Raw genomic sequence first — 27,399 nt, forward strand, 5'->3', positions numbered from 1 at the left:
TTCTTCCGTTTTGCAGCTGATGTTGATTGTGTGTGTGTGTGAGTGCGTGTAATTGCTGCTGCTATGCCTTTGGCCGTGTGGGGACTTCTCGGGGTCTCTGTCCGCTGCTGCAGTCACTTTCACCGCCTGGTGCCCAGGACCCGGAGCCGGCGGGGCTCCGCAGGTAGGAAGCACACATTGTAACTCCCAGGGATGCACTGATACATTTACAATCCTCTGGCCTGAATGTTAGATGGCTAATCCCCGCTGGAAATAATTTCAGACATGCCTCATTTAATGCCCACATTTTGGAGTGAAATCCTACTGTGGTTTATTTTCTAACTTCCCTTTTTATTGTTTAAAATGGATTGACACCTCCTAACCCTTTACTGAACCCCTGGCTTTCTCCCTGTGACCGCCACTGGGTCGTATAGCTGTGTGTGTGTTTTTCTCGCTTTCTACCTTTCTGTGCATCATTGCTGGATTCCTATTGCTTTGTGTGTTTATCTCTCTCTGTCTCAACACTAGGTCCCTATTACTCTGTGTGTGTCTGCTTCCTCGCTGGTCATTCTGTCTCCCTGTGCACCCATTCTGGCTCTGTTGCCTGTCCTTTTTTTGTCTTCATCATGGCTCTGGCTCGGCCAGCATTTACTTCCTATCCCTAATTGCTCAGAGGGTAGTTCAGCCTCACCCTCATTGCTGTGGGTCTGGAGTCATGTGCTGGCTGGACCAGGTAAGGTGGAGTTTGCTTCCCTAAAGGACAATAGTGAACCAGATGGGTTTTTCCTGACAAATGACAATGCCATGTTAAAATCACACAACATGTGGGTGTGGAGAATAAGATTATAAGACAAAATCTTATTCTCCGCAGCCACCAGATGAAGGAGCAGTGCTGTGAAAGCTAGTGCTTCCAAATAAACCTGTTGGACTATAATCTAGTGTTGTGTGATTTTTAACTTTGTCCACCCCAGTCCAACACCAGCATCTCCAAATCATGACTATGCCATGGTCATCATTAGACTCTTAATTTCAAATCTTTTGTTATCAAATCCAACATTGCTGTGGTGGGATTCAAATCAGAGTTCCCAGAACATTACCTGGGTCAACAGTCTAGTAATAATAATACCAGAAGGCTATTGTCTCCCCCTTTTGTTCTTTTACTCTTTTAATAATGGACTTCCTTCTTTTCCTAGCTCGACTGTACAGCAATAAATCCAAAGAGGTTGAGAAGTTGGTGGTATGTATCACAGTATTGGCTGCCCCCTAGTGATGAATATATATGTATTGTACAGAAGCTGACTTAACTGTCAGAACATTACATTGCAAATGTAATGTATTTCAGACCAGCAAAAGAACAAGAATGGGCTGTTCCATAATTTTCCTGATTCAGGGTAGGTGAGAGTTTATGGTGGTAAAAACAATGACTGCAGATGCTGGAAACCAGATTCTGGATTAGTGGTGCTGGAAGAGCACAGCAGTTCAGGCAGCATCCAAGGGACTTCGAAATCGACGTTTCGGGCAAAAGTTGAGACTTAAGGGGCCGGGTAGCTCAGCCGGATTTGAGCTGGCAGTTCTGCCGACGGTCTCGCCTTCGAGGGCGGAACCTCCCCCGTGTTCAGGCCGAATTTCATGCATTTTTAGTGGTGGGAAGTGGTCCAAATGGGGATGGGAGTGAATAGCTGGGAATTCACTCCCATCTTCCAGGTAACTTGCCTTCCTCAATAAGAGGTGTTATGATTCCAAGTGGTGATGATATTGGACAGGGCAGACCCTTGAATAAAAATCTGTTTATGAGAGAAAGTGAGAACTACAGATGCTGGAGATCAGAGTGAAAAAGTGTGGTACTGGAAAAGCACAGCAGATCAGGCAGCATTTGAGGAGCAGGAGACTCTTCATCAGGAATGTGGATCTGGGGTTCTGTTTTTAATTTGGTGGTTACTTGCTAAAATGTATTCACACAAGGCTGCAGATGTTCTTAAATGACAGCGTAAGTTTATTATACGCAAGTGTTTGGACAACTTGAAAGTTTATACAAAAGTTTGTGGACAATGTGAAAAGTTGTAAGATATTGGACTTTTTGGTCACTTTCCAGATAAAACAGGGTTTTTAACCAATGGAGAAGGGAACACATGTGGTTCCTTGGAAATGAAATCAATAATTTGATGTGAGTTGTGATCTCCCTGCCAGTTACAGAAAGACAAGGGACTTTGGAAAATCAGCCAAGTCAATGGCTTATGGAGCTGAGAGGTGTAGTTTGTTGCCCTTAATTGCTGAAGACTTAGCTTTGGAAGAGACTTATGTGGCCTCTGCACTGAACGTTCCCTCAACCTCTTTCTGGTTTTGGCTTCTGTTTCAAAGATCGAAGGAATCAGAAATAATAAAACTTCCAAAGCTTGGAGTAAAGCTACAATGTTTCTGTCCCCTTCTGTTGGTTGAAGAAATTGGGATCTTGGTAAATTTTCCACGTTGCAGTGTTTGTACGACCTTGTAAACTCTGAGAAGCTGAACTGTGGCCACTTGGAATAGTTTGCTTGGAAGTTCTTCCATTGGTCAATTTAGTCAACAAGAAATCTGTGTCCTGTGAAAATTAGTTAACTTGTTTGTTTTGCAAACCGTTGCCTAATAAGGGTGTTTTCTTTTGTCTTTTTTGAGAATATAATCTCGACAGAGTCCTTCTGTTTTGTTATGTGTGAGTTCACTTGCATTGGGATTAAAATTGCTCAGACCGTTGAGCATAGGAGTTGGGACATCATGTTGAGGTTGTACAGGACATTAATGTAGCCACTTTTCAGTTACTATGTCCAGTTCTGGCTGTCCTGTTTTAGGAAGGATTCAGAAAAGATAAATCTTTTGTTGGAAGGACTCGAGGGTTTGAGTTCGAAGGATAGGCTGGGATTTGTTTCACGGGAGGGTAGGATGTTGAAGGTTGAACTTGTAAAGTTTATAAAATCATGAGGGGTATAAATAAATAAGGTGAATAGCAAGGGTTATTCTCCAGAGTGGGGACGTCTAAATCTGGGGTGCATATTTTTAAGGTGAGGGGAGAAAGTCCCTTTTAAATCTGAGGGGCAATTTTTTCACACAGAGGGTGATTCATAAGTGGAATGAACTGCAGAAGTAAGTCGTGAATGCAGGTGCAGATAGAGCATTTAAAAGGTATTTGAACAGGATACATAAAAGGAAAGAATAGAAAGATATGGGCCAAATGCAAGCAAGTGAGACTAGTTCAGACTGGAACACTTGGTCAGCATGGGCGAGTTGGACTGGAGGGTCTGTTTCAGTGCTGTATGACTTTCTAACTCTCTCACTGTATAAGGTGTGTTGCAGTTCTAATTGTGAATCATAATTTAGATACTGGCAGAGAATTTTTGTTATGCATAGCATTACAAAAGAGGAAAAAAAAGTCAATTTTACTGATTAAATCAAAACATTTATACCAATGGTGCAGCAAAACAAAATGTCAACCTGTTTCCCAACCCTAACTTTTCACAGATACTCAATTCCAGAGAAGTTTCACTCCCATTTTAACTCTTTAATTTAACTGACTCCTTTCATTTCTTTACTTTGGACTGTATAGTTTCCCAATTCCTTTCAAAGTCTGTTGGCATGAAGCCTGTACACTCCTGATAGCTGAAATGTTTCATTTCTAATAACACACTCTGCTAGCTTAGAAGCTCCACAAACCGAAACACTTTGGCTATAGTAACCGGTTCCCTGAACTAAAAGCTTGATTCTTTTGCTGGAAGAATCCTTTCTCCTTTCTGAACTGAACTCAAAACGAAACATAGTGGCTTTCTGGTGTATTGTAAACTCAAAAGTATAAACATTCCATCCATAACACTTCAGGGGTACTGCTAGGCACTTGAATGAAGTCACATATTTTTTTGGAATTGATACATTTAGGTCACTGTTCCATATAACTTTCTGACATTTTTTCTTTTAAATACAAATCTATCAGCATAATATATATTGTACACTTTGCATTACACCCGCTCCAAAGAAAAAAATGGAAAGGCATTACTAAATTCCTGTTCACTTTCTCTGATTTTTTCATTATCATTATATGTTGTGTAAACAGAAGTACATTTAGATTAAACACAGATTTTCATAACAGCCATGTTGTCCCTGTAAGTCCAGTTTGATCACAGATTTGGTTTCATTAATTTCTGTTGTTGACAAAGCATTTGCTCTAATGTTGTCCTTACCGGTCACAGGAATGATTTCAAATTGTATGTTTGTAACATTAAGTTTCATTTCTTGTTGCAAAGTATCTCCAAAAAAACTGACAGATTCTGGTTTGTATACATGACAAACTTTTAAAATTTGGTCTAACAAATTAACGTTGAGCCAATACAAGAATCAGTGTCTCATTCACTATCAGGTCAAAAATCACATGATACCAGGTTGTAGTTTAGCAGGTTTATTTGAATAAAGTAGTTTTTGGAGCGTTGGTTTCTTCATCAGGTGCACTGAAAGTTTTCAAATAAACCTGTTGGACTATAACCTGGTGTCGTGTGATTTTTGACCTCGCCCAACCCAGTCCAACACTGACGTCTCCCCATCCTTCTCTATCATTCAGTATTTCTATTGACAAACATTTGGTATTTGTGAAAAATAACTGTCCGTTTGATCCTTTATATTTAATTTTATATTTTAGTCAAACAGCAGGGATACTGATGTCTCTGGCATCAGTAACCAGTTTGAATGACTTCCTATTATTCAGTGTGACTAAAACCAGTGCAGTAGTTAGCACAGTTTTGAAGTTGTCAAAGGCACATTGCCCTTCTTTTGTCAATTCAGTTTATGCCATTCTTCAGTAAATCTGTCAGAGGAACCATTTCTGCACTGAATTCCTGAATGGAGTCCTGATAAAATCCACTTATGACATTCACATTTTGACTTGGGGGTCGGGGAAATCTAGTACGTCCCTTTATTCCGTTCCTCTGTGCACTATGTGTGAGCTTGTCCTACATTGTGGCCCAAATAAATTGCTTTGCTTTGGCAAATTCGCTTTTCGTCAGATTTATGACCAAACTGATTCTTGCAGCCAGTCAAACAGTTTGTTCAAGATGTTCTTGCCAGGTTCGGCTGAACATAGCCAAGTCAACAATGTAAACAATGCTGTTACACTATGCTCCAGTAAATTTGGTTAATATTGGAAATTTGCTGGTCATTTTTTATTCCAGCCTGCATGACTTTACACTGGTAAGGTCCATCTGCTGTTATGTAAGCCGATATTTCTTTGCTTTATCAGTAAATGTAACTGGCCACTAGTTGTTTTACACATCACTTTTGGTCACACATTGTGCACACGTACATGTCTAGTTCTTTCAAAACAGTCATCTAGTCATGGAATCTGCTATGAATCTGCTTTTCATACCATGTTTTCTTTGTGATTATAAATACCAAATCTTTGTCATCCATCCAGTTTTGACACAAAAGATGAGTTGCAGTACTATAAACATTCAGTGATATCAATATCCATTGCAAATTTAATCTCTTCCCTAAATTGCACTAACTTCTCTGGATTGGATCTGTAAGGATGCTGTCAAAGAGTGTGGTGCTGGAAAAGCACACCAGGTCAGGCAGTACCCGAGGAGCAGGAGAATCGACGTTTTGAGCATAAGCTCTTCATCAGGAATGGGAGATGGCCCAAGGGGGCTGAGAGGAAAATGATAGGGGAGGGTGAGGATGCAATAGGTGGATGAAGTTGGGGGGTGAAGGTGATAGGTCGGAGAGGAGGGTGGAGTGGATAGATGGGAAGGAAGATGGACAGATGGGACAGGTCAAGACCGTGGCACCAATTTGGAAGGTTGGATCTGGGATAAGGTGGGGGGGAGCAGAAATGAAGAGAAGTGTGAAATCCACATTGATACCGTGTAATTGGAAGGACACAATACTGAAGATGAGGCGTTTTTCCTCCTGGTGTCGGGTGGTAAGGGTTTGGCAGTGGAGGAGGCCTGGGACCTACTGAACCCTCTGTAAGCATCTTGTTTTGTGGATAACACGTTCCCAGCATTAACCTTATGTACAGTCAAAGATGCTTTTCAGGTGGCCTATTCGTTGATTTATAAGTCTGTAATAGTTTTTTGACTCACTTTGATTCCCCCCCACCCACCAGTCTCTTAAATTCAAATGAGTATTGCCCCAGTCTATATAATTAGCACGTCCACATTGTTCAAAACTGAAAGAACTGTAAATCAGAAACAAAAACAGAAGTTGCTGGAAAAGCTCAACAGGTTTGGCAGCATCTGTGGAGAGAAATCCGAGTTAACGTTTCAGGTCCAGTGACTCTTCCCTTTGAGGGAGGGTCAATGGACCCGAAATGTTAACTTTGATTTTTCCTCGCAGATGCTGCCAGAGTTGCTGAGCTTTTCCAGCAACTTCTGTTTCTTTTTCCCACAATATTCAGTCAGATTACTGGAAGATTGATTTTTGAATTGTCAGTTTCTGATTTCCTTTCTCAATGGTTCTGGTTTTCACTTCCCTCCCTTTTTTCACTACTGTAAATAAGCCTTTCTCCTCACTATCCATCCTGACATAATATCTCATTTACATATTAACACAACGAAGTCATTCACTTGATTTTGTTTTGATTTGATTTGATCTATTATTGTCACATATACTGAGATCCAATGAAAAGTATTGTTTTGCGTGCTACCCAGACACATCATACCTCATGTAAGTACATCAGGTAATAGAACAGAATACAGAACACAGTGTTGCAGCTGTAGAGAAGGTGCAAAGAAAGATCAACTTTAGTCCCTGAGAGTCCCATTCATAAGTCTGAAAACAGCGGGGAAGAAGCTGTTCTTGATTCTGTTGCATTTGCAAATTTATGTATATTCTTCTTAATAGAAGAAGGCGGTAGAGAGTATAATCAGGGTCTTTTATTATGTTGGCTGCTTTCCCAAGACTTTTCTCCCTAATTTGAGTACCCTGGATCTAAACAGTATCATTGAGGTTCTTTTTGCAGTGATGTGTGCTGGTGAACTTGGAGACAGGTAACAATGCTAACAAAAACAATACCATGACCATGTCCTCAGCAACAAGATCCCAGCTATTAGCTGCTTTATCTCCTCCCATTTTCATAATCAAGATGGTTGGCTAATGAGGAGAGATTGAGTAGAATGAGGCTATACTCATTGGAATGTAGGAGAATGAGGGGGCTATCTTATAGAAACATACGAAATTGAGAAGGGAATAGATAGGATAGAAGCAGGGAGGTTGTTTCCACTGACAGGTGAAACTAGGATTAAGGGGTAGAAGTCAAAATAAGGGGGAAGCAGATTTAAGACTGAATTCAGGAGGAACTTCACCCAAGGAGTTGTGAATCTGTGGAATTCCCTGCCCAGTGAAGAAGTTGAGGCTACCTTATTGAATGTTTTTAAGGCAAAGATAGATGGGTTTTTTGAACAGAAAAGGAATTAAAGGTTATGGTGAGTGGGTGGGTAAGTGGAGCTGACTCCATGGGAAGACCAGCCATGATCTTACTCAATGGCGGAGCGGGCTCGAGGGGCCAGACGGCCTACTCCTGCTCCTAGCTCTTACTATGTTCACTCTTCAACTGCTTTTTGATCACCCCTTGAGGTTAGGTTAGTTTCTCTCTGAAACTCAAAGTAAAAGTTGAAAGTGTAGCTCCGGAGCTTTGGTTTATAAAATACCATTTAATCAATTTGTTACATTTCCTCCCCTGATGTCCATATGTCAGTTTTAAGGTACTGAATACTATGGACTCATTAGGTTACACGGGAATTCCATTATCCCAACCATTGGAAATTCCTGATAATAATGGTCAATGGGGAAAAGGCAGGAAAGTGGATGTGTGGAATGTCTGATCAGCCATCATCCTATTGAATGGCAGAGCAGGCTTGAGGGGCTGAATGGCCTAATTCTGTTCCTATTGCTTACGGTCTTTATTAATAAAGCTTATTAAATTTGATTCCACCTTTCCAGTATTCCAGATTGTGGTGGTAAACTGAAGATATAAATTGTACTATTCCCAAGTTATTCATTAATTCTTTGGCTACTTGTGACATAAGATCAAATCAAATGTAATATTTTTATTTATTTGGCGAAAGTATACCTTGAAAAGATGAACTATCGTTTCCAATATTATTTTGGATGTGAGTTTTTAATGAGGGCACTGCCTCAGGAAACTTGTTCAAGCATATATAATGGTTAGAGGATATTGATTCCCAATCCTAGTTTTATATAGAGGCCCTAGATATCCTGTTAAGACCCTACTGAACAGTACTTTGAAAGCAGGCATTGGAGTTAAAGGCAAGGTTTAACTGATGCTTGGTATTTCCCTTCTGCCTGAAATAAATGCAAAATTTATTTTCAGGGATAACTTTCAGGGATCTATGTACATGTAATTTTGTGAGCAACTTGCAAAGTTTTGTTATAATACAGATGCATGATGGCCCATTGTAAACTCAGCAGTATAAACATTCCATCCATTAACACTGCAGGGGCCCTGGAGGCATAGAACATTACAGCGCAGTACAGACCCTTCGGCCCTCAATGTTTCGCTGACCTGTAGAACCAATATGAAGCCCATCCAACCTACACTATTCCATTTTCATCCATATGTTTATCCAATGACCATTTAAATGCCCTTAAAGTTGGAGAGTCTACTACTGTTACAGGCATTCTGGATTGGTGGTGCTAGAAGAGCACAGCAATTCAGGCAGCATCCAAGGAGCAGTGAAATCAACATTTTGGGCAAAAGCCCTTCTTCAGGAATAAAGGCAGAGAGCCCGAAGCGTGGAGAGATAAGCTAGAGGAGGGTGGGGGTGGGGAGAAAGTAGCATAGAGTACAAGAGGTGAGTGGGGGAGGGGATGAAGGTGATAGGTCAGGGAGGAGAGGGTGGAGTGGATAGGTGGAAAAGGAGATAGGCAGGTAGGACAAGTACAGACAAGTCATGGGGACAGTGCTGAGCTGGAAGTTTGGAACAAGGGTGAGGTGGGGGAAGGGGAATGAAGAAACTGTTGAAGTCCACATTGATGCCCTGGGGGTGAAGTGTTCCGAGGCGGAAGATGTGGCGTTCTTCCTCCAGGTGTCTGGTGGTGAGGGAGCGGCGGTGAAGGAGGCCCAGGACCTCCATGTCCTCGGCAGAGTGGGAGGGGGAGTTGAAATGTTGAGTCACGGGGTGGTTTGGTTGATTGGTGCGGGTGTCTCGGAGATGTTCCCTAAAGCGCTCTGCTAGGAGGTGCCCAGTCTCCCCAATGTAGAGAAGACTGCATCGGGAGCAACGGATACAATAAATGATATTAGTGGATGTGCAAATAAAACTTTGATGGATGTGGAAGACTCCTTTAGGGCCTTGGATACAGGTGAGGGAGGAGGTGTGGGCGCAGGTTTTACAGTTCCTGCGGTGGCAGGGGAAGGTGCCAGGATGGGAGGGTGGGTTGTAGGGGGGTGTGGACCTGACCAGGTAGTCGTGGAGGGAGCGGTCTTTGCGGAAGGTAGAAAGGGGTGGGGAGGGAAATATATCCCTGGTAGTGGGGTCTGTTTGGAGGTGGCAGAAATGTCGGCGGATGATTTGGTTTATGCATTCCATGCCCCTACTACTCTGAGTAAAGAAACTGCCTTTGACATCTGTCTTAGATCTATCGCCCCTCAATTTAAAGCTATGTCCCCTCGTGTTAGCTATCATTGTCCGAGGATAAAGGCTGTCACTGTCCATCCTATCTAATCCTCTGATTATCTTATACGTCTCAATTAAGTCACCTTTCAACCTTCTTCTCTTTAATGAAAACAGCCTAAATTCCCTCAGCCTTTCCTCATAAGACCTTCCCTCCAAACCAGGCAACATCCTAGTAAATCTCCTCTGCACCCTTTACAAAGCTTCCATATCCTTCCTATAATGTGGTGACCAGAACTGTACACAATATTCCAAGTGCGGCTGCACTAGAGTTTTGTACAGCTGCAACATGACCTCATGGTTCCAAAACTCAACCCCTCTACCAATAAAAGCTAATCCACCGTATGCTGCCTTAACAACCCCATCAACCTGGGTGGGAACTTTCAGGGATCTATGTACCTGGACACTGAGATCTCTCTGCTCATCTACACTACCAAGAATCTTACCATTAGCCCAGTACTCTGCATTCCTGTTGCTCCTTCCAAAGTGAATCACCTCACACTTTTCCACATTAAACTCCATTTGCCACTTCTCAGCCCAGCTCTACAGCTTCTCCAAGTCTCTCTGTAACCTACAACATCCTTCGGCACTGTCTACACCTCCACGGCCTCCTTATCATCTGCAAATTTACTAACCCATCCTCTATGCCCTCGCCTAGGTCATTTATAAAAATGACAAACAGCAGTGACCCCAAAACAGATCCTTGTGGCACCCCAATAGTAATTGAACTCCAGGGTGAACATTTCCCATCAACCACCACCCTCTGTCTTTTTTCAGCTCGCCAATTACTGATCCAGATTGCTAAATCACCCTCAATCCCAAGCCTCTGTATTTTGTGCAATAGCCTACTGTGGGGAACCTTATCAAATGCCTTACTGAAATCCATATACACCACATCAACCACTTTACCCTCATCCACCTGTTTGGTCACCTTCTCAAATAACTCAGTCAGGTTTGTGAGGCACGACTTACCTTTCACAAAACTGTGCTGACTATCCCTAATCAACTTATTCCTCTCTAGATGATTATAAATCCTATTTCCTTATAACCCTTTTCAACACTTTACCCATAACCGAAGTAAGGTGCTCTGGTCTATAATTTCCAGGGTTGTCTCTACTCCCCTTCTTGAAAAAGGGAACAACATTTGCTATCCTCCAGCCTTCTGGCACTTTTCCTGTGGACAATGATGACATAAAGATCAAAGCAGTTTGAGTGCAGTCACATGCTTACTATTGTACTTGGCCACTGTTCCAAATTACCTTCTAATTTGTTTAAATTCACAGAACTGACCTAAAGCCCTCTACCTCGATTTCAACATCCAAATCCCAAACATAATATTTATAGTATAAACCTTTCATCTCACTGAACACAATGTTTTCAACAGAGAACCAAAGCATTTGGCATGTCTGTTTATAGTGGCCGCTGTTGAATTTACTCATGCCACTCCCCATATTTTTCCCAATTCCCTGCAATGTTTGTTTTTCCTTTCCAGATGATGATCCAGTTACCTTTTTTAAAAGTGCAGTATGTCTTGTCACATGCTCAGAAATCTCATTTCAGAGTCTAGCTCTTGTCTGCATGGAAATGTTTTTGTTTTTGTTCCTGTTGTCTTTGCTTCTTTTGCCAATCACCTTCAAACTGTGCACTCTGGTTCCGGATTCTATCACCAGTGGGAACAGAATTTCCAGATTTCCAGATACCTTTGGATATCTACTTTTGGATACCCTTATCAGATCTCCTACTGCTCTTCAAAGAGAAGACACTTAAAAAAATTCTTTAAAATTGATTTGTGGGACTTGGGCATCGCTGGCTGACCAGCATTGATAGCCCATCCCAATTTGCCTTTAACCTTCACATCTCTACATCTTCACTCTGTCTACGGAACTGAATTAGCATTGCCAAAGCAGATGTTATTAAGTCCTAATAGTCCACACTAATAGGATCTCAGTGATGACATTCGCTGTCCAGTCATGAATAAATTGTTTGTGGGAGTTTGCTGTATTCAAATTGAATGCTGCATTTCTGACATTGGAACACAACATGCTTCAAAGGTTCTACAGCACTCCCTGCAGATGTGCTGATAATGTCTGAATTTTGTACTGCCCTGTGTTTTAAGGGTCACTCTAGTTGGGCTGGGATCTGAGGAAGACTCAGCAAAAGCTGGTTTCAAGACTTGAGTTGCAATGCTTCTGAGGTGTCATTGACAACCTAAATATCATTCCAGCCCATGGATCTGGGAAAATCACAGAGAAATGTGGGGCGGCACGGTGGCTCGGTGGTTAGCACTGCTGCCTCACAGCGCCAGGGACCTGAGTTTGATTCCAGTCTCAGGTGACTGTCTGTGTGGAGTTTGCAAGTTCTCCCTGTGGGTTTCCTCTGGGTGTTCTGGTTTTGTGCCACAATTCAAAGATATGCAGGCCAGGTGAATTGGCCATGCTAAATTGCCCATAGTGTCAGGTTCCTAGTTAGGGGTAAATGTATGGGACTAGGTCTGGGTAGGTTACTCCTTTGGAGGGTTGGTGTGGGCTTGTTGAGCCGAAGCACCTGTTTCCATACTGTAGAGAATCCAATCTAATCTAATCAAATCAAAATACAGGGATAAAAGATGGTCTTGTTCAAACATGTTTTTTAATAATATTTAAGTATCTGTAAACTAATCTGCAGTAAGCAAGACTGTGACTGGGATTTGGAGAGTTAACCCTACTTCCCAAAGTTTATCCCTTATTCAGAGTCTCAAGGGAAAAATCAGATGATCTGATTCTTTTCACACTTGCTGTTGTGTGGAACTTGTTTTGCCTGACTTCACTGATGTGATTTCCTATTTTTATAATAGTAACTACACGTCAAAAAATGCTTCATTGTTTGGAAAGTGTTTTGTATGGTCCAGTAGTCATTGTAAAATGCTGTTTGCTAAGTGTAATTCTTTTCAACTGCACTACCCTCCAAAAGAAAAGCAGATGTGTGGCTAGACCAGGACAGGGTTGGTAGAGTTTACACACTCACTGGGTGTGATAAAATGATTTGCTGCTCCAGATAAGACCAGCTTCCAGATGATGTTCTTGAACACTATGCCTAGTTAGTCAGTTCTGATACACTTGCATTTTGTGAGCTGAAAGGGAGATAGAGATCAATGGGCACACATTCTTAATTCTTCCAGATTCCTCTTAGATTTAAATCTTAAGTAGAGAATGATTTGCAGAAGAAAACAGAGTTTCATCTACCTTTGTATTTCTTTTCAGATTTGTGTTGAAGGGAATATTGCGAGTGGGAAGACGACATGCCTGGAGTACTTTGCAAACTCGAGCAACATTGAGGTAAATGGAGGACTCTGCAATAAGTTTTTAAATTCATTCTGGGAATCTGGGCATTGCTGCTGTTTATTGTTTAAGCTTATTGCAGCGAGAAGGCAGTGCAGGTATCCCCCGCTTTTCGAATGTTCGCTTTACGCCAAGTCGCTTCTAAAGAAGGCCTACATTAGGACTCGTTTTCGCTAAGTGAAAGAGGATTTTCACTTCTAGGAAAAGCATGCGCAGCGAGAATGGCATTGCTGAGTGCCTTCCCCAGAAGTGTTAATAGGTAATCCTCTTCCTCTCTCTCCTACACCCCAGTCTCCCGTACCTCTCTCCACCCCAACCAGCCTAAGGTACCACCACCACGCCTCAGCCTTCCAATGTGCTCACTGTCTTCCCAATTCTGGTAAATGAAACTCCACTGTACATACATTATTTCCACTTTAAATAGGCTGTGTATTTATCACATCATTCCTGCTTTTACCATATGTTAGTGTTAGTTTATGTTTGGGTGTGATTTGGTAGGCTATTTTTTGGGTCTGGAAATGCTCAAAATTTTTTCCCATCTAAATGAATGGCAATTGCTTCTTCACTTTGTCATTTGGCTTATGAAAGGTTTCATAGGAACGCTCTACTTTCCAATAGCAGGGGACACCTGTATCAGGAATACTGAGAATCCATTCAATCCCTGTGATCATCCTGGTAATGGCTTGAGACAGCTAGGTGGCTTGTAGGCTAATAGCCCTTATGAGAACCTTTCAGTGGACCAAACCCTGTCCACCTCACTCCCATTGACCCAATCCCAATCAAACTCCTTCTCACTCACTCCCATTGACCCAATCCCAATCCGATGTACTCCTCCTTTTAGTAATGCTGTAAGGAACTTGGGTAAAGAAATTGCTCCTGAATTCCCAGTTGGATCCATTGGTGAATTTCTTGTGGTTACAGCCATTGGTTTGATCATTTCACTGGAACAAAGGATTTGATTTGCTATTCTGAGGAAGAATCACCGGACCCGAAATGTTAACTTTGACTTCTCTTTACAGGTGATGCCAGACCTGCTGAGCTTTTCCAGCAACTTCTGTTTTTGTTTCTGATTTACAGCATCCACAGGTCTTTCAGTTTTTATTTGATTTGCTATACCTGAGTGAATCTGTAGGATCTCTCCAAGGGATAATATCTTCTTTACCAATAGTCCATGTTTCATTTAACCAATCTAACACAAGAATTCCACTATTGAAAGTAACTGCTTGACAAATGTACTGAGACTGGTGAGCTGTTTATTTGATTTTTTGTTTCCATGTATGAAGGAATTCAACCAACACCATTCTGCCCCCACCGCCGTTTCCTATAGAAACTTTTATGTAAGATTGATCATGTTCAGTTTTGAAATTTCTAGTGAAGCCCCAGTGCCAACATGTTGTTTGTTTTGGAAAGGGTGTTCTGCTGCCCCTTGAGTGAAGAACTCTTCCTGGCCTCGCCTCCTCGCCTCAATTGTAAGCTTACAGCTCCTTATTTAGGACTTTTCGCCTTCTCTCTGGAGTAACAATTCTTTCAACTACTTTCAGTCATCTTTAATGACATCCTATAGATGGCCCTTTAATGTTGTGTACTCCGTGGATGACAAACATAGTCTGTATAATTTGTCTTTCTGTTGTTAATCTGACAGCCCAGGTATCTTTCGGGGAAATCTGCACTGCGCTCACTCCGAGGGCACTACGTCACAAATACGTTTGTCTTGATAGTGATTATGGAAATGTCGTTCTTATTTGCATTCCAATTGGTAAAGGAGATCTTATCCCTTGGAGAGATCGTACAGACACAGTCAGGTATAGTCAGACTTCTCGTGCCCCATTATTGAGGTTCCACACTGTCTGTCCTTTTTAAAGATGTTTTTCTGTCTCTTGGCAGGCCCTGACGGAGCCTGTGCCAAAGTGGAGGAATATTTGGAACCACAACCTGCTGGTAAGACCAAGAACTTTCACTTCCAAGGTGTATGTAATGGGATCGGTTTGTGAGCTTTTGGAGGGGGAGGCTCCAGGCTTTCTGAGGGGGGATCGGATTGAGCTCCATGTCAGATTGTAGGCTCTGCGTAGGAAAGACGGAAAGGGTTCCACAGTAATGTAGTTCAGGGAGGTACTGGTGATGTGGAAACTTTAGGATACAACTGAATTGGGGCGGGGGGAATCTTGGGATACACTGCAGACAGCTTTGTAGACCAGAGCTCACAAGCTCTTCCACTGAAAGGATCAAGGGCAGCAGGCACATAGGAACTCTGTCACCTCCAAGTTACCCTCCATCCTGTCTTGGAAATATATTGCTGTTCTATCCATTTGGTTGAAATTGTTTTGTGTTCAAATGAGTATCTGTCTTGCCTTGATCTGAGAGGGAAAGCTGATGATATGCCTGGTTAAGAAATGACTTGAAGACTTAGTAATAGACTTTGATCATCACTGTACAGACTTGTCATTCCTTTCTGTGGACATACAGACTGTAGCGACCCCTGGGCCTACTCCTGCTCTCCAGTGTCAGTGAGTGACTAACCCCATCAATCCTGGGGCGAGCCGCACAATGGGATCAAATTCACCATTCACACTGTGGCTGCTCACGAAGAAGACCCAACTCTCCCTAGCAAGGGCTTTGCAATAAATGCCAACTTTGCCGTGATGCCTGCCACCCAATAATGGTCTGTTTTACTTGGGGAGGGTGGGGTTAATCCACTCGCCGTTCTCCTCGTGCTCAGTTTTCCAATCACGAACCCTGAAGCACGTTACAGCAACAACAAAGAGCTTGAGCTTGTCAAGGACAATGTAGCTGAGCAGTAATAACTCATTGCCTGAATGTGCCATTGGGAAACTGGACTTCCAAGGTGTATTCATGCCTAAATAATTTTGTTGGTAGGCATTGATGTATGAAGATCCCTCACGGTGGGCGATTACTCTCCAGACCTATGTCCAGCTCACGATGTTACAACAGCATATTCTGCCTCAGGTACACACACTGAACAGAAAATAAAGTGACTTCATTTTAAAGAAGAAAAGTAATTGTCTGCACTGAAAATTAATACATTTAATCTTGTATTGGACCTTGTTTAGAGCACACTTGGAGTACTCTGCTCAGTTCTTTGATCTGCAGGTTACAAAAAGGAGACTGTAAACAAGGGAATTGACTTGCAGGGACAATCTTAGAGTTGAGAGATTGTAACTATTAGAAGGATTGAAGAGGCTGATGCTCTTTTCCCTAGAATATAAAGAACTGAGAGTTGATTTAAAGATGCTTTTTAAGGTTATGCAGGTGTTTGAAATAGCTGACAGGGAGATATGTTTCACTTGCTAGGGTAAGGTCTTTTTCTTAAGAAAACCCAACAGGGAATTCAGGAGAATTTTCTTTATCTCGAGAGTGGTGAGAATGTGGAACATGCTCCCACAATTAGCATCAAAACATTTAAGGGACCCTAACTAAACATATGCATGAATTACAAAAAGCTAGCATCCAAATTCAACGGATAATAGGGAAGGCAAATGGAATTCTGGATTAGTGGTGCTGGAAGAACACAGCAGTTCAGGCAGCATCCAAGTAGCTTCGAAATCGACGTTTCGGGCAAAAGCCCTTCATCAGGAATAAAGGCAGTGAGCCTGAAGCGTGGAGACACCCTCCTCTAGCTTATCTCTCCACGCTTCAGGCTCACTGCCTTTATTCCTGATGAAGGGCTTTTGCCCGAAACGTCGATTTCAAAGCTACTTGGATGCTGCCTGAACTGCTGTGCTCTTCCAGCACCACTAATCCAGAATCTGGTTTCCAGCATCTGCAGTCATTGTTTTTACCAAGGCAAATGGAATGTTGGCCTTTATTTCAAAGGTGAAAATGTGTTGCTGGAAAAGCGCAGCAAGTTAGACAGCATCCAAGGAACAGGAGAATCGATGTTTCGGGCATAAGCCCTTCTTCAGGAATGAGGAAAGTGTGTCCAGCAGGCTAAGATAAAAGGTAGGGAGGACGGACTTGGGGGAGGGGGCATTGGGAATGTGTTAGGTGGAAGGAGGTCAAGGTGAGGGCGATAGGCCGGAGTGGGGGTGGGGGCGGAGAGGTCAGGAAGAAGATTGCAGGTTAGGAAGGTTAGGTTAGGTGTTCAGCTCTGATCTCCAGCATCTGCAGTCCTCACTTTCTCCTTTTATTTCAAAGGGAATTGTGCTAAAATTATACAAGGCACTACCTAGACCACAGCTGGAATACTGTGGACAGTTTTGATGCCTTTTCTAAGGAAGACTATTCAGGCATCAGATGCAGTCCAGAGAAGGTTCACTAGGCTTATGCTGGGTGTGAAAGGACAGTCTTATGAGGAGATGTTGAGTAGATTGGACTTGAACTCATTGGGGTTTAGAGGAATGAGAGACAACGTTATTTAAACATACAAGGTTTCTAGGAGACTTGACAGTATTGATGTGGAAAGGTTGTTTCCCCTTGTGAGAGAATTCAGGACCTCAAAATAAGGGTCAACCCCACCTTAAGGCAGAGATAAGAAGGAATTTCTTCCCTCAGAGAGGAGGGAATGTGTGGAGTTCTATACCACAGAGGCCTGTCAAGTCTGGCTCATTCAGTAAACGCGAAGCTGAGATAGACAGATTTTCAATCGTTAAGGGAGTCAAGGGTCATGGGGGAAAAGGCTGGAAAGTGGAGTTGAGGATGATCAGATCAGCCAAGATTACGTTGAATGGCGGACCAGATGCGTTGGGCTGAATGGCTTGCTTCTGCCCTGGAATTCTGAGGTAAAAAGGTGCAGAAAGTTATTTTAATGGATTTAGCTGAAACAGGGAAGATGCTTATGAAAAATACTAATGCTGGTGTATAGCTGTGAGGCCCAGTTGCCTGTTTCTGATCTGTACATTCTCTGTGACATCTTGTCTTTTGAAGACAATGCCGATCCGAATGATCGAGAGGTCAATTTACAGCGCAAAATACGTCTTTGTGGAGAATCACTACCGAAGGTGAGCATTGCTGGTCGTGGCCAACAAAACAAACTCTTTTTACACTGACTCACCATTCGACTTGACAGGAATCTGCCTCCTATAATCCAGGGAAGATGACCATGTTTGTTCTTTAATTATCTATAATATAGACTTTCAAGTAACTGAAGACTGGGAAAGAGCTAAGAGAGGAGGGTAATACACTTTGGAGACTGGGTGATTGAATATTGATCTTGCTAAAATGTGTAATACAATGTTTTCTCTAAGATTAGTTATTAACCTTTGTACTCAAACCCAATAAGGTCCATCCCAACTCTTCTTATCTCCCATTATCTCCTTCAAAGCTCCCAAACTCTATCCCTCCAATTCTGGCCTCTAAGAGTATTGCTCATTATCCCTGATTGCACTTCAGAGTGCTACGTTGATTTGTAAAGCATTCCACAATGTGCTGAGGATGTGGAAGGTGCAATATAAATGCATGTGTTTCTTCTTCATTCCTTCGTTGGTGGCAATGGCTTCAGTTGCTTGGGCAACCTCTAAACCTCTTTGTCTCCCGAAAACCTTTCTCCACTTGCCCTCACCTACTTCTAAGATGCTTTTTAACACCTACGCTTTGATCAAGCCCCATTCACCTGTTCTCACGTGCCTCAATATCAATAAATCTAATCCAGATGAAGTATTCGCAATGGCAAAGGATTCGGATCACAGGTGGAAAATTGCAATTTTTGTCAGTTATTTTCAAAAGGAATTAGTTGCCTGAAAAACCAAACATTCCAGGACGTTGTGAGGGAGTAGGAGCCTGGCCTAAACTGTTGGCTGAGGAGGAAAACACCAGCACATGCAATGGGCTCAGTGGCCTGCTTCTGACTCTGAAATGATGAAGTAGCTATCTGCTGGTTAGCAATTAGCTCTGAAATTAAAGGCGACCACTGCTGCCCTCTTGTGGGGCAGTGGTAGAATCCCTATCCCTGGACTGGGAGGTTTGGGTTCAAGTCCCACCTGCTCCAGGGCTGTGTGACAACATTTCTGAACAGGTTGATTAGAAAAAATAGTTTAAATAAAAATTTAAGGAAAAAAATGGAGGTTCAGCTCCCCCCCACCCACCACCTTCAATGGGCTTTGTACCTAAACTAATCAATCAGAAAACATGGTGATTTACTGCAGATGGGGGAGAAATAAAGATTTTCAGTTGTGTGTAGTGCACTTCATATATATTTTTAAAAAATGGTCACAGTTGGGAGGTGTATGGACGGTGAAGAAGGTTACCTCAGAATACAACAGGATCTTGATCAGATGGGCCAATGGGCTGAGAAGTAGAAGATGGAGTTTAATTCAGATAAATGCGAGGTGCTGCATTTTGGGAAAGCAAATCTTAGCAGGACTGCTGCTTGACCTGCTGTGCTTTTCCAGCACTAGTCTAACCTAGACTCTGGTCTCCAGCATCTGCAGTCCTCACTTTTGCCTACTTAATGGTAGGTTCTTGGGAGTGTTGCTGAACACAGAGACCTTGGAGTGCAGGTTCATAGTTCCTTGAAAGTGAAGTTGCAGGTAGATAGGATAGTGAAGAAGGCATTTGGTATGCTTTCCTTTATTGGTCAGAGTATTGAGTACAGGAGCTGGGAAGTCATGTTGCAGCTGTACAGGACATTGGCTTGGCCACTGTTGGAATATTGCATGCAATTCTGGTCTTCTTCCTATCGGAAAGATGTTGTGAAACTTGAAAGAATTCAGAAAAGATTTACAAGGATGTTGCCAGGGTTGGAGGATTTGGGCTATGGGGAGAGGCTGAACAGGCTGGGGCTGTTTTCCCTGGAGCATCAGAGGCTGAGGGGTGACCTTATAGAGGTTTACAAAATCATAAGGAGCATGGATAGGGTAAATAGACAAAGTCTTTTCCTGGGGTGGGGGAGTCCAGAACAGAATTAGAGGGCATAGGTTTAGGGTGAGAGGGTAAAGATATAAAAGAAACCTAAAGGGGCAACTTTTTCACACAGAGGGTGGTGCGTGTATGGAATGAGCTGCCAGAGGATGTGGTGGAGGCTGGTACAATTGCAACATTTAAGAGGCATCTGGATGGGTATATGAATAGGAAGGGTTTGGAGGAATATGGGCCGGGTGCTGACAGGTGGGACTAGATTGGGTTGGGATATCTGGTCAGCATGGACGGGTTGGACCGAAGGGTCTGTTTCCGTGCTGTACATCTCTATGACTCTTATAGTGCAGCGTAAGTGTCCATACCTCTGGACCAGGAGGTCTGAGTCAACTCTGGAGGAACAGTGAGTAATATTTGTCTTTGCCCTGTTCAGTTCCACTATGCCAGCTGTGGATTATGCCGTGCTCACCGAGTGGTTTAATTGGATCGTGACGAACATCCATATTCCAGTCGATTTGATTGGTAAGAGCTGCTAATTGACATGGGGGAGGACTTTAATGCAGTGGGAAGCTAGAGGGAGGTCTGGGTCATTCCTACAGACAGAGTGGAGGTGTTCTCCAAAGTGGGAACTGGGTCTGTTTGGTCTCCCCAATGTAAAGGAGACTGCATTGTGAGCAGCGAATGCAGTAGACTGAGAAGCAAATAGACTGGGCCAAAGGATGTACAGGTGGAATGTTTTTTTCATCAGGGAGATATGTTTGGTGCTTTGGAGAGTGAGGAGGGAAGAGGTGATTGGCCAAGGGTTCACCTTATATGATTAAACAGAATGGTGCAGTAGGGGAATGAGGAAGTGTTGAGTGATAGAGGAGTGGACCAGGATGTTCTGGAGGGAATGGTTCCTGTGGAATGATGATCCAGATGGGAGGGGAGGATGTGTTTGGTGGTGGCCTCCTGCTGGAGGTGGGAGAGAACGATCCTTTTCATGTCGAGACTGGTGAGGTGGAGGTGAGGACAGCCATTGTGGTTCTGGAAAGGAAGAGAAAAGGTGAGGGCAGGAGATCGATTGGACATGACTGAGGGCTGTGCCACTCACATTGAGGGGTGGGAGGAGGAGTTCCTCGGTTAAAGAAAAAGAAGGACATGTCAGAGGCAGCCTGGTTGAAGATGGCAGCATACAGGGAGAAACTTGGAAAATCGAATGGAGTCCTTGCAGGCAGCAGGGTGTGAGGAAGTGTAGTCATGGTAACTGTGAGGTTCGGAGGGTTTGTAATGGACATTGTGGACAGCCTAGCCCCAGAATTGGAAGCAACAAAGTAAAGGAAGGGAGGGAGGGAGTTGGAGATGGACCCACATGAACATGAGAGAAGGATGGAAATGAAAGCAAAATCAATGCCATTAGGGATGGATTTCCAGGATTTTGACCCAGCGGCACTGAAGGAACAGCGATATATTTCCAAGTGAGGGTGGTGAGTGGCTTGGAGGGGAACTTGCAGAGGGTGGTGTTCCCATGTATCTGCTGCCCTTGTCCTTCAGGATGGAAGTGGTTATGGGTTTGGAAGGTGCAGGCTAAGGATCTTGAGTGAATTTCTGCAGTGCATCTTGTAGATGGTACACACTGTTACAAAGCATTGGTGGTGGAAGGAATGGATGTTTGTGGATGTGGTGCTAATCAAGTGGGTTACTTTGTCATGAGTGGTGTCAAGCCAGTTGTATTGTTGAAACTGCACCAATCCAGGCAAGTGGGGAGTATTCCATCACACTCCTGACTTGTGCCTTGTAGATGGTGGACAGGCTCTTGGGAGTCAGGAGATGAGTTATTCAATGCTGTATTACTAGCCTTTGACCTGCTTTTTTTAGCCATCATATTAATATGGCTAGCCCTGTTCAGTCAAGTGTAATGGATGGTGGCAGACAGGATCATGGGATTGAGACCATAACCAGGTAAACAGTGTTTTTATTGGATTGTGGAACAAGTTCTTAGAACTAAATGGTTGCTTCCTGTTCCCAAGTCCTACTTTCCTATTGCTGGAAAAGGGAGATACAGAGGGACAAGATCAAGGACAATTGTGATGCCCTTTGTGGTGGAATTTCTCACTTCCTTTCTAGAGAAGAACATTGGGTGTGGATATCAGTTGTCCTCTGTACCATTGCAAGTGTGCACTTGCTGGAGTCTCGACGCAGCTCAGGACTGCAGTGGGAAGAGACTAGCCGGGGTGGCGGTGTGGTTGGCAGTTTAAAAGAAACAAAAAAGTCACATTTTGCAGGATCCTAACATCTCAGCCTCATTCCTCCTCAGTGTATCTTCAAACCACTCCAGAGACCTGTCAGGCGAGACTGAAATCCCGGTGTAGGACTGAAGAGAAAGTGATTCCCTTAGTGAGTATGAACATGCTCAGGGGTTTGGGTCAGGTTGATGTGAAGGGCATTTGCTTTGGTTAGAGAGTTTCTGACAATGGCTCATCCTCACTTATTTATTTATCATCGTCATTTGTATCAATTGTCAGCGATCAGACATAGGGGAGGTGGTGGCAGAATGAAATTGTCAGTGGACTATCTGTGATCCAGATGTCATGCTAATGCTTAGGGTCACAGGTAGCCGATAGAATTTAGTGTCCATGAAACCATTATAGGAATGCATTGGAGAGAGTGCAGAAGTGGGCCAAGCTCAGGCAAGTGGGACTGGTTTAGTTTGGGAACATGGTCGGCGTGGACTAGAGTCATAGAGTAATAGAGATGTACAGCACGGAAACAGACCCTTCGGTCCAACCCGTCCATGCTGACCAGATATCCCAACCCAATCTAGTCCCACCTGCCAGCACCCGGCCCATATCCCTCCCAACCCTTCCGATTCATATACCCATCCAAATGCCTCTTAAATGTTCCAATTGTACCAGCCTCCATCACTTCCTCTGGCAGCTCATTCCATACACGTACCACCCTCTGTGTGAAAAAGTTGCCCCTTTAGGTCTCTTTTATATCTTTCCCCTCTCACCCTAAACCTACATCCTCTAGTTCTGGACTCCCCGACCCCATGGAAAAGACTTTGCCTATTTATCCTATCCATGCCCTTCATAATTTTGTAAACCTCTACAAGGTCACCCCTCAGCCTCCAACGCTCCAGGGAAAACAGCCCCAGCCTATTCAGTCTCTCCCTGTAGCTCAAATCCTCCAACTCTGGCAACATCCTTGTAAATCTTTTCTGAACCCTTTCAAGTTTCACAACATCTTTCCGACTAGTTGGACCGAAGGATCTGTTTCCATACTGTGTGATTCTATAAACGATTCTATACGCTATTATTTAAATGATTCTATAAGCGATTTACAGGGATGGTTCCAGGAATGAGAAACTTCAGTGATGAGGCAAGTAGCAGAAAACAATTGATGCTTAGAGTCTTGTTGATGAAGGACTTGGTACCTACTGGGATAGGGAGAGTTGGAGGAGAGGGATGAGTTTGGAAATTGGGGAGGAAAATTACTTCAGTTTTGTGCATTCCTCTCACCATTGACTGTGTCCAATTTTGTCAGGAGTATTTAGAAGCTCTTCATCAGCTTTATGAAGACTGGCTGATCAGAGAGACCTCCTTCACAGTACCTGCTCCTGTGCTGGTGAGCAACTTAACTGGAAATGATATTACTAACTCTGAGTCGCAAGAGATAGGATTGGATCTGATGTTATAATGAGGAGTGGGGTAGAGGTGGTTACAGTGACTCATACTGTAATAAGAGGTGGATATGGATTATTGTAATGGTGATGTAATGACGGGTGGCTGTAATGGCTGGTGTTTTAATAAGGGGCAGAGTAGATATGGTTGTACTGCTTGGTGTTATAATGAGGGGAGGGGTAGAGGCAATTAGATAGCTTCTATTGTAATGAAGGGTAGAGATAATTTGAATAGCTGGTCTTGTAATGTGGGGTGGAGTGTAGATAATTGTAAGAGCAGTATTATGAATGGTACGGATAATTCCGGTAGCTAGTATTGTAATGAGGGCTAGAGATTATTCCAATAGCTGGTATTGTAATGAGGGCTAGAGATTATTCCAATAGCTGGTATTGTAATGATGGGTAGAGATTATTCCAATAGCTGGTATTGTAATGATGGGTAGAGATTATTCCAATAGCTGGTATTGTAATGATGGGTAGAGATTATTCCAATAGCTGGTATTGTAATGATGGGTAGAGATTATTCCAATAGCTGGTATTGTAATGATGGGTAGAGATTATTCCAATAGCTGGTATTGTAATGATGGGTAGAGATTATTCCAATAGCTGGTATTGTAATGATGGGTAGAGATTATTAGGATTATTGGTATTGTAATGAGGGATGGAGGTAATCATGGTATTGTAATGAGTGGTGGAGATAATTAGGATTATTGGTACTGTAATGAGTGGTGGAGATAATTAGGATTATTGGTACTGTAATGAGGAATGGAGGTAATCATGGTACTGTAATGAGGGATGGAGATGGTGTTGAACGAGTATTATTACAGACTTGATCCTCAGCTTGTGCTGTGTAGCCTTTGCTCATTGTTTGAACCGTTTGTTCTAGGTGATCCCTGCAGATCATGATGTTCAGAAGATGCTGAAACAGTACGAGGACCAAAAGGAGAAGATTCTGTATCCATTTTGCAAAAGATCCTCTACATGAAAACTACATGTAACTGGATGATCAACTTAAACCTTTCACTTTACAATGAATACTGTACAACCAAAATTGTTAGGTACCATTTGCCATAAGCTCCAACTGAGAACATTTTGAACCTGGTGGAACTAGTTCCAGTTAATTTTTTTCACGGGGTGAGGGCATCCCTGGCTAGGGCAGCATTTGCCCATCCCAAATTGCCCAGAGGGTATCAAGTGTCAACCACATTGCTGTGGGTCTGGAGTCACATGTAGGCCAGACAAGGATGGTAGATTCCTTCAGCAATCATTAGACTCTTAATTCCAGATTTTTATTGAATTCAAATTCCACCATCTGCCATGGTGGGATCGGAACCTGGGACTCCAGAACATTACCTAGGTCTCTGAATTAACAGTCCAGCGATAGTACCACTAGGCCATCCCCTCTCCTAGATGGTTTGATGATAGTTTAGTTGTGTTATTGGAGGTTTAATTATGAATCCTTGTCTTGCCGACACTGCCATTGATTGACTTCATGCTCCGATTTGGCAGTGTTCTGGCTGTTACTTGTGATTAGAATGGTTCTCTGTCTGCTACTTTCCCGTTGCTATTCCCTGACCTTTGGGAATGTTACATTGCACACTTAATTATATGATGGGACAGAGGAGGACGATAAGTGATTCATGCATTCTTTAAGTAACGTTGTTCGGTTAAGCAGCAAGCATTATGTTTATCATGTTTCTTTATTTAAATCAACAAGAAATTGCCAAAATAAGTTCAATATTTACTTAAAGTGCAATCTGGAATTTACAGAAATTGGCCATTTGGCCCAAATAGTCAGTATTTATTCCATGTTTACTTTGTCCCAGTTTGTCTGTCTCCCCTTTGTATGGGATAAAGCACGAAAAAGCTCCGTAGATTACAAAAATCAGACAGTTACACAAAATCTTTAAACAATCCCAGCAGGGTATAATGTGTCTTGAGTTTTGTTTTTATGTTTTACTTTAGTCATGAGTTTTGGAGAGAGTATAGAATTGATAAGGGTTCAAAAGGCTGAATTCTCATAATTTCTGCATCTGAACAGCTTCCTGCAACATTCTGTGCTGTTCTGTAAACTCCTTTCCTTGGGATGCTACCAGAGATGATGCAGTTGCAGGTATGTGCTTTGGCTGAGATGCTGGGGATGAGTTGGAGAAGATGAATCTTAAGAGGAGATTTAATGGAGGTGGTTAAAGTCATACGCTGCTACAGTGGAGTATTTAGAGCAGCAGTATTTTCAATGAAGATTGGAGAATGGCCGGGGTGGGGGAGGGATGCACAGGATCCAAGTGACTGGCAAAAGAGGACAGAAGGAAAGGCTTTTTAATGCACAGAGTGGTTAGGATTTGGAAAGCGGTGCCTTACAGTGAGTACTTGCAGCAACTTTGGAAAGAGAATTGGATTAAGATGTGAAAGAGGAAATGGTTGTAGGAGCATTGGGCAAGTAAGTGAATTGGATGCACTGGGTTGCTTTTTAAAGCAGCCAAACGCAGACTAGATTTTGGACTAACAAGGGAGGCCGAGGCTATCAGGATATAAACAGCATGCTCCTAATGTTTCTGTTGGTATAGCCTCCTGTAGTGTCCTGTAAACCTGTTTTCCCTGGCATTCCCTTGGGTTTGAAGATATCTTGCTTCCTGTCTGGTTCTGTGAATTCTGAGGTGGTTGATCGTCCAGATTCTGCCACATGTCGGTGGAGGGGTGGTGGCACTTGAAGGTTGGGAGATGGATTTTTTGTATGTTTCCTCTAGCACCTACACTCCACCTCCTGTGTGTTCCCAACAATAGCTCTCAATGTGCTTGACTCCTTCGTGGATTAACCTTTTCCTGTTTTGCCCATTACAGCCAAGTCCTCTCACGAGTTGGTGGGGGATGTGTGACTGACTTCTGGAAGGTTTTGAGGACAGCCTGAAAGAGGTGGGGCGGGGGGTGCGCAGGATGGAAAGGGAGAACATAACTGGGGTGAATGTATATAGTCAATATCACTGTGACCCTTCAAGATTTAATTGTATTTATCTTGTTTTATTGTATTAGATATTTGTGCTTACAAAATTTATTGTTTCAGTTAAGATTGTTACATGGCCCCTGTTTTTGAAAAAAAACCTTAATTTTCTCCAGGGAACAGATTAAACAATTGTATTGATCCTCATTGACCAGTTCTGACCAGTACCCGAGCTGAAGTGGTATCACTCTCACAGGAGAACATTGACCACTTCACTCATGTCCTGATGGATGTCTTTAACTGCACTGTGTGTTGGGACCACACTCTGTACTTTTGTAAACATTCATTTTGTTCTTCACATGTGTTAAAGTTAATGGAAAATTGTTACATGAGCCCATCTTTTTGCCATATTCTATTTATCATAATTTCTTCCATGACTCTGTGTGCTTAAAATAAACAATTCAGTGGATTTGGTGATAATTAGTTGTGATTTATTTGGTAATGAAGAAGTAAACTTGTTCAAAATTAGACTGGGCTGCACATCCAGAGTAACATTTACCCTTCCTCCTGCCAAAATACTCCTGAAGTGAGTTTGCAAACAAGTTAAAATTGACACCGAGCCTCTGCAGGAGGTATGATTAGAAAGTTGGTCAAATGATGGATTTTAAAGAGTTTTGAACTTCCCCCTTAGCTTGGTGGATGCACAGAATGTGCAGCATGTGGGGAATGAGTTGGCTATGCACATGTATTGATTACCTTTTAGGATGTGTGTTGGTGGAATAGTGTAACAACATAGAATGGATCTTTCACTGAAGTCCGCAGCTAAACCAACTCCAAAATTACTGAGTCATCCAGCATGGAACCAGACCCTTTGGTCCAACTAGTCCATGCCGATCATATTCCCAAGCTAAACCAGTCCCACTTGCCTTGCATTCAGCCCATATCTCTCTAAACCTTTCCTAATCATGAACTTATCTAAATGTCTTTTAAATGTTATAACTGTACCTACATCACCACTTCCTCTAGCAGTTCACTCCAAACACAAAC

General features: G+C 42.8%; 1 protein-coding gene across 5 annotated transcripts; it reads left to right on the forward strand.

Annotated features, from left to right (window-relative positions):
- On the forward strand, window positions 1–26,832 carry tk2 (thymidine kinase 2). 5 transcript variants are annotated; one of them, XM_072595825.1, is made up of 10 exons: window positions 3–163; window positions 1,173–1,216; window positions 12,869–12,943; window positions 14,831–14,884; window positions 15,821–15,910; window positions 17,828–17,901; window positions 20,187–20,275; window positions 22,050–22,129; window positions 23,279–23,359; window positions 24,301–26,832. In XM_072595825.1, the coding sequence occupies exons 1-10, from the start codon at window positions 64–66 to the stop codon at window positions 24,397–24,399; spliced, it is 786 nt and encodes a 261-aa protein (XP_072451926.1). In that variant the 5' UTR covers window positions 3–63; the 3' UTR covers window positions 24,400–26,832. The 5 variants fall into 5 exon arrangements, with proteins under 5 accessions (XP_072451928.1, XP_072451926.1, XP_072451927.1 ...); XM_072595827.1 differs by lacking the exon at window positions 15,821–15,910 and having other exon boundaries at window positions 1–163; XM_072595826.1 differs by lacking the exon at window positions 23,279–23,359.
- Window positions 26,833–27,399: the final 567 nt, after the last annotated feature.

This window comes from Chiloscyllium punctatum, chromosome 26 (genome assembly GCF_047496795.1).
Source record: "Chiloscyllium punctatum isolate Juve2018m chromosome 26, sChiPun1.3, whole genome shotgun sequence".
NCBI lineage: Eukaryota > Metazoa > Chordata > Chondrichthyes > Orectolobiformes > Hemiscylliidae > Chiloscyllium > Chiloscyllium punctatum.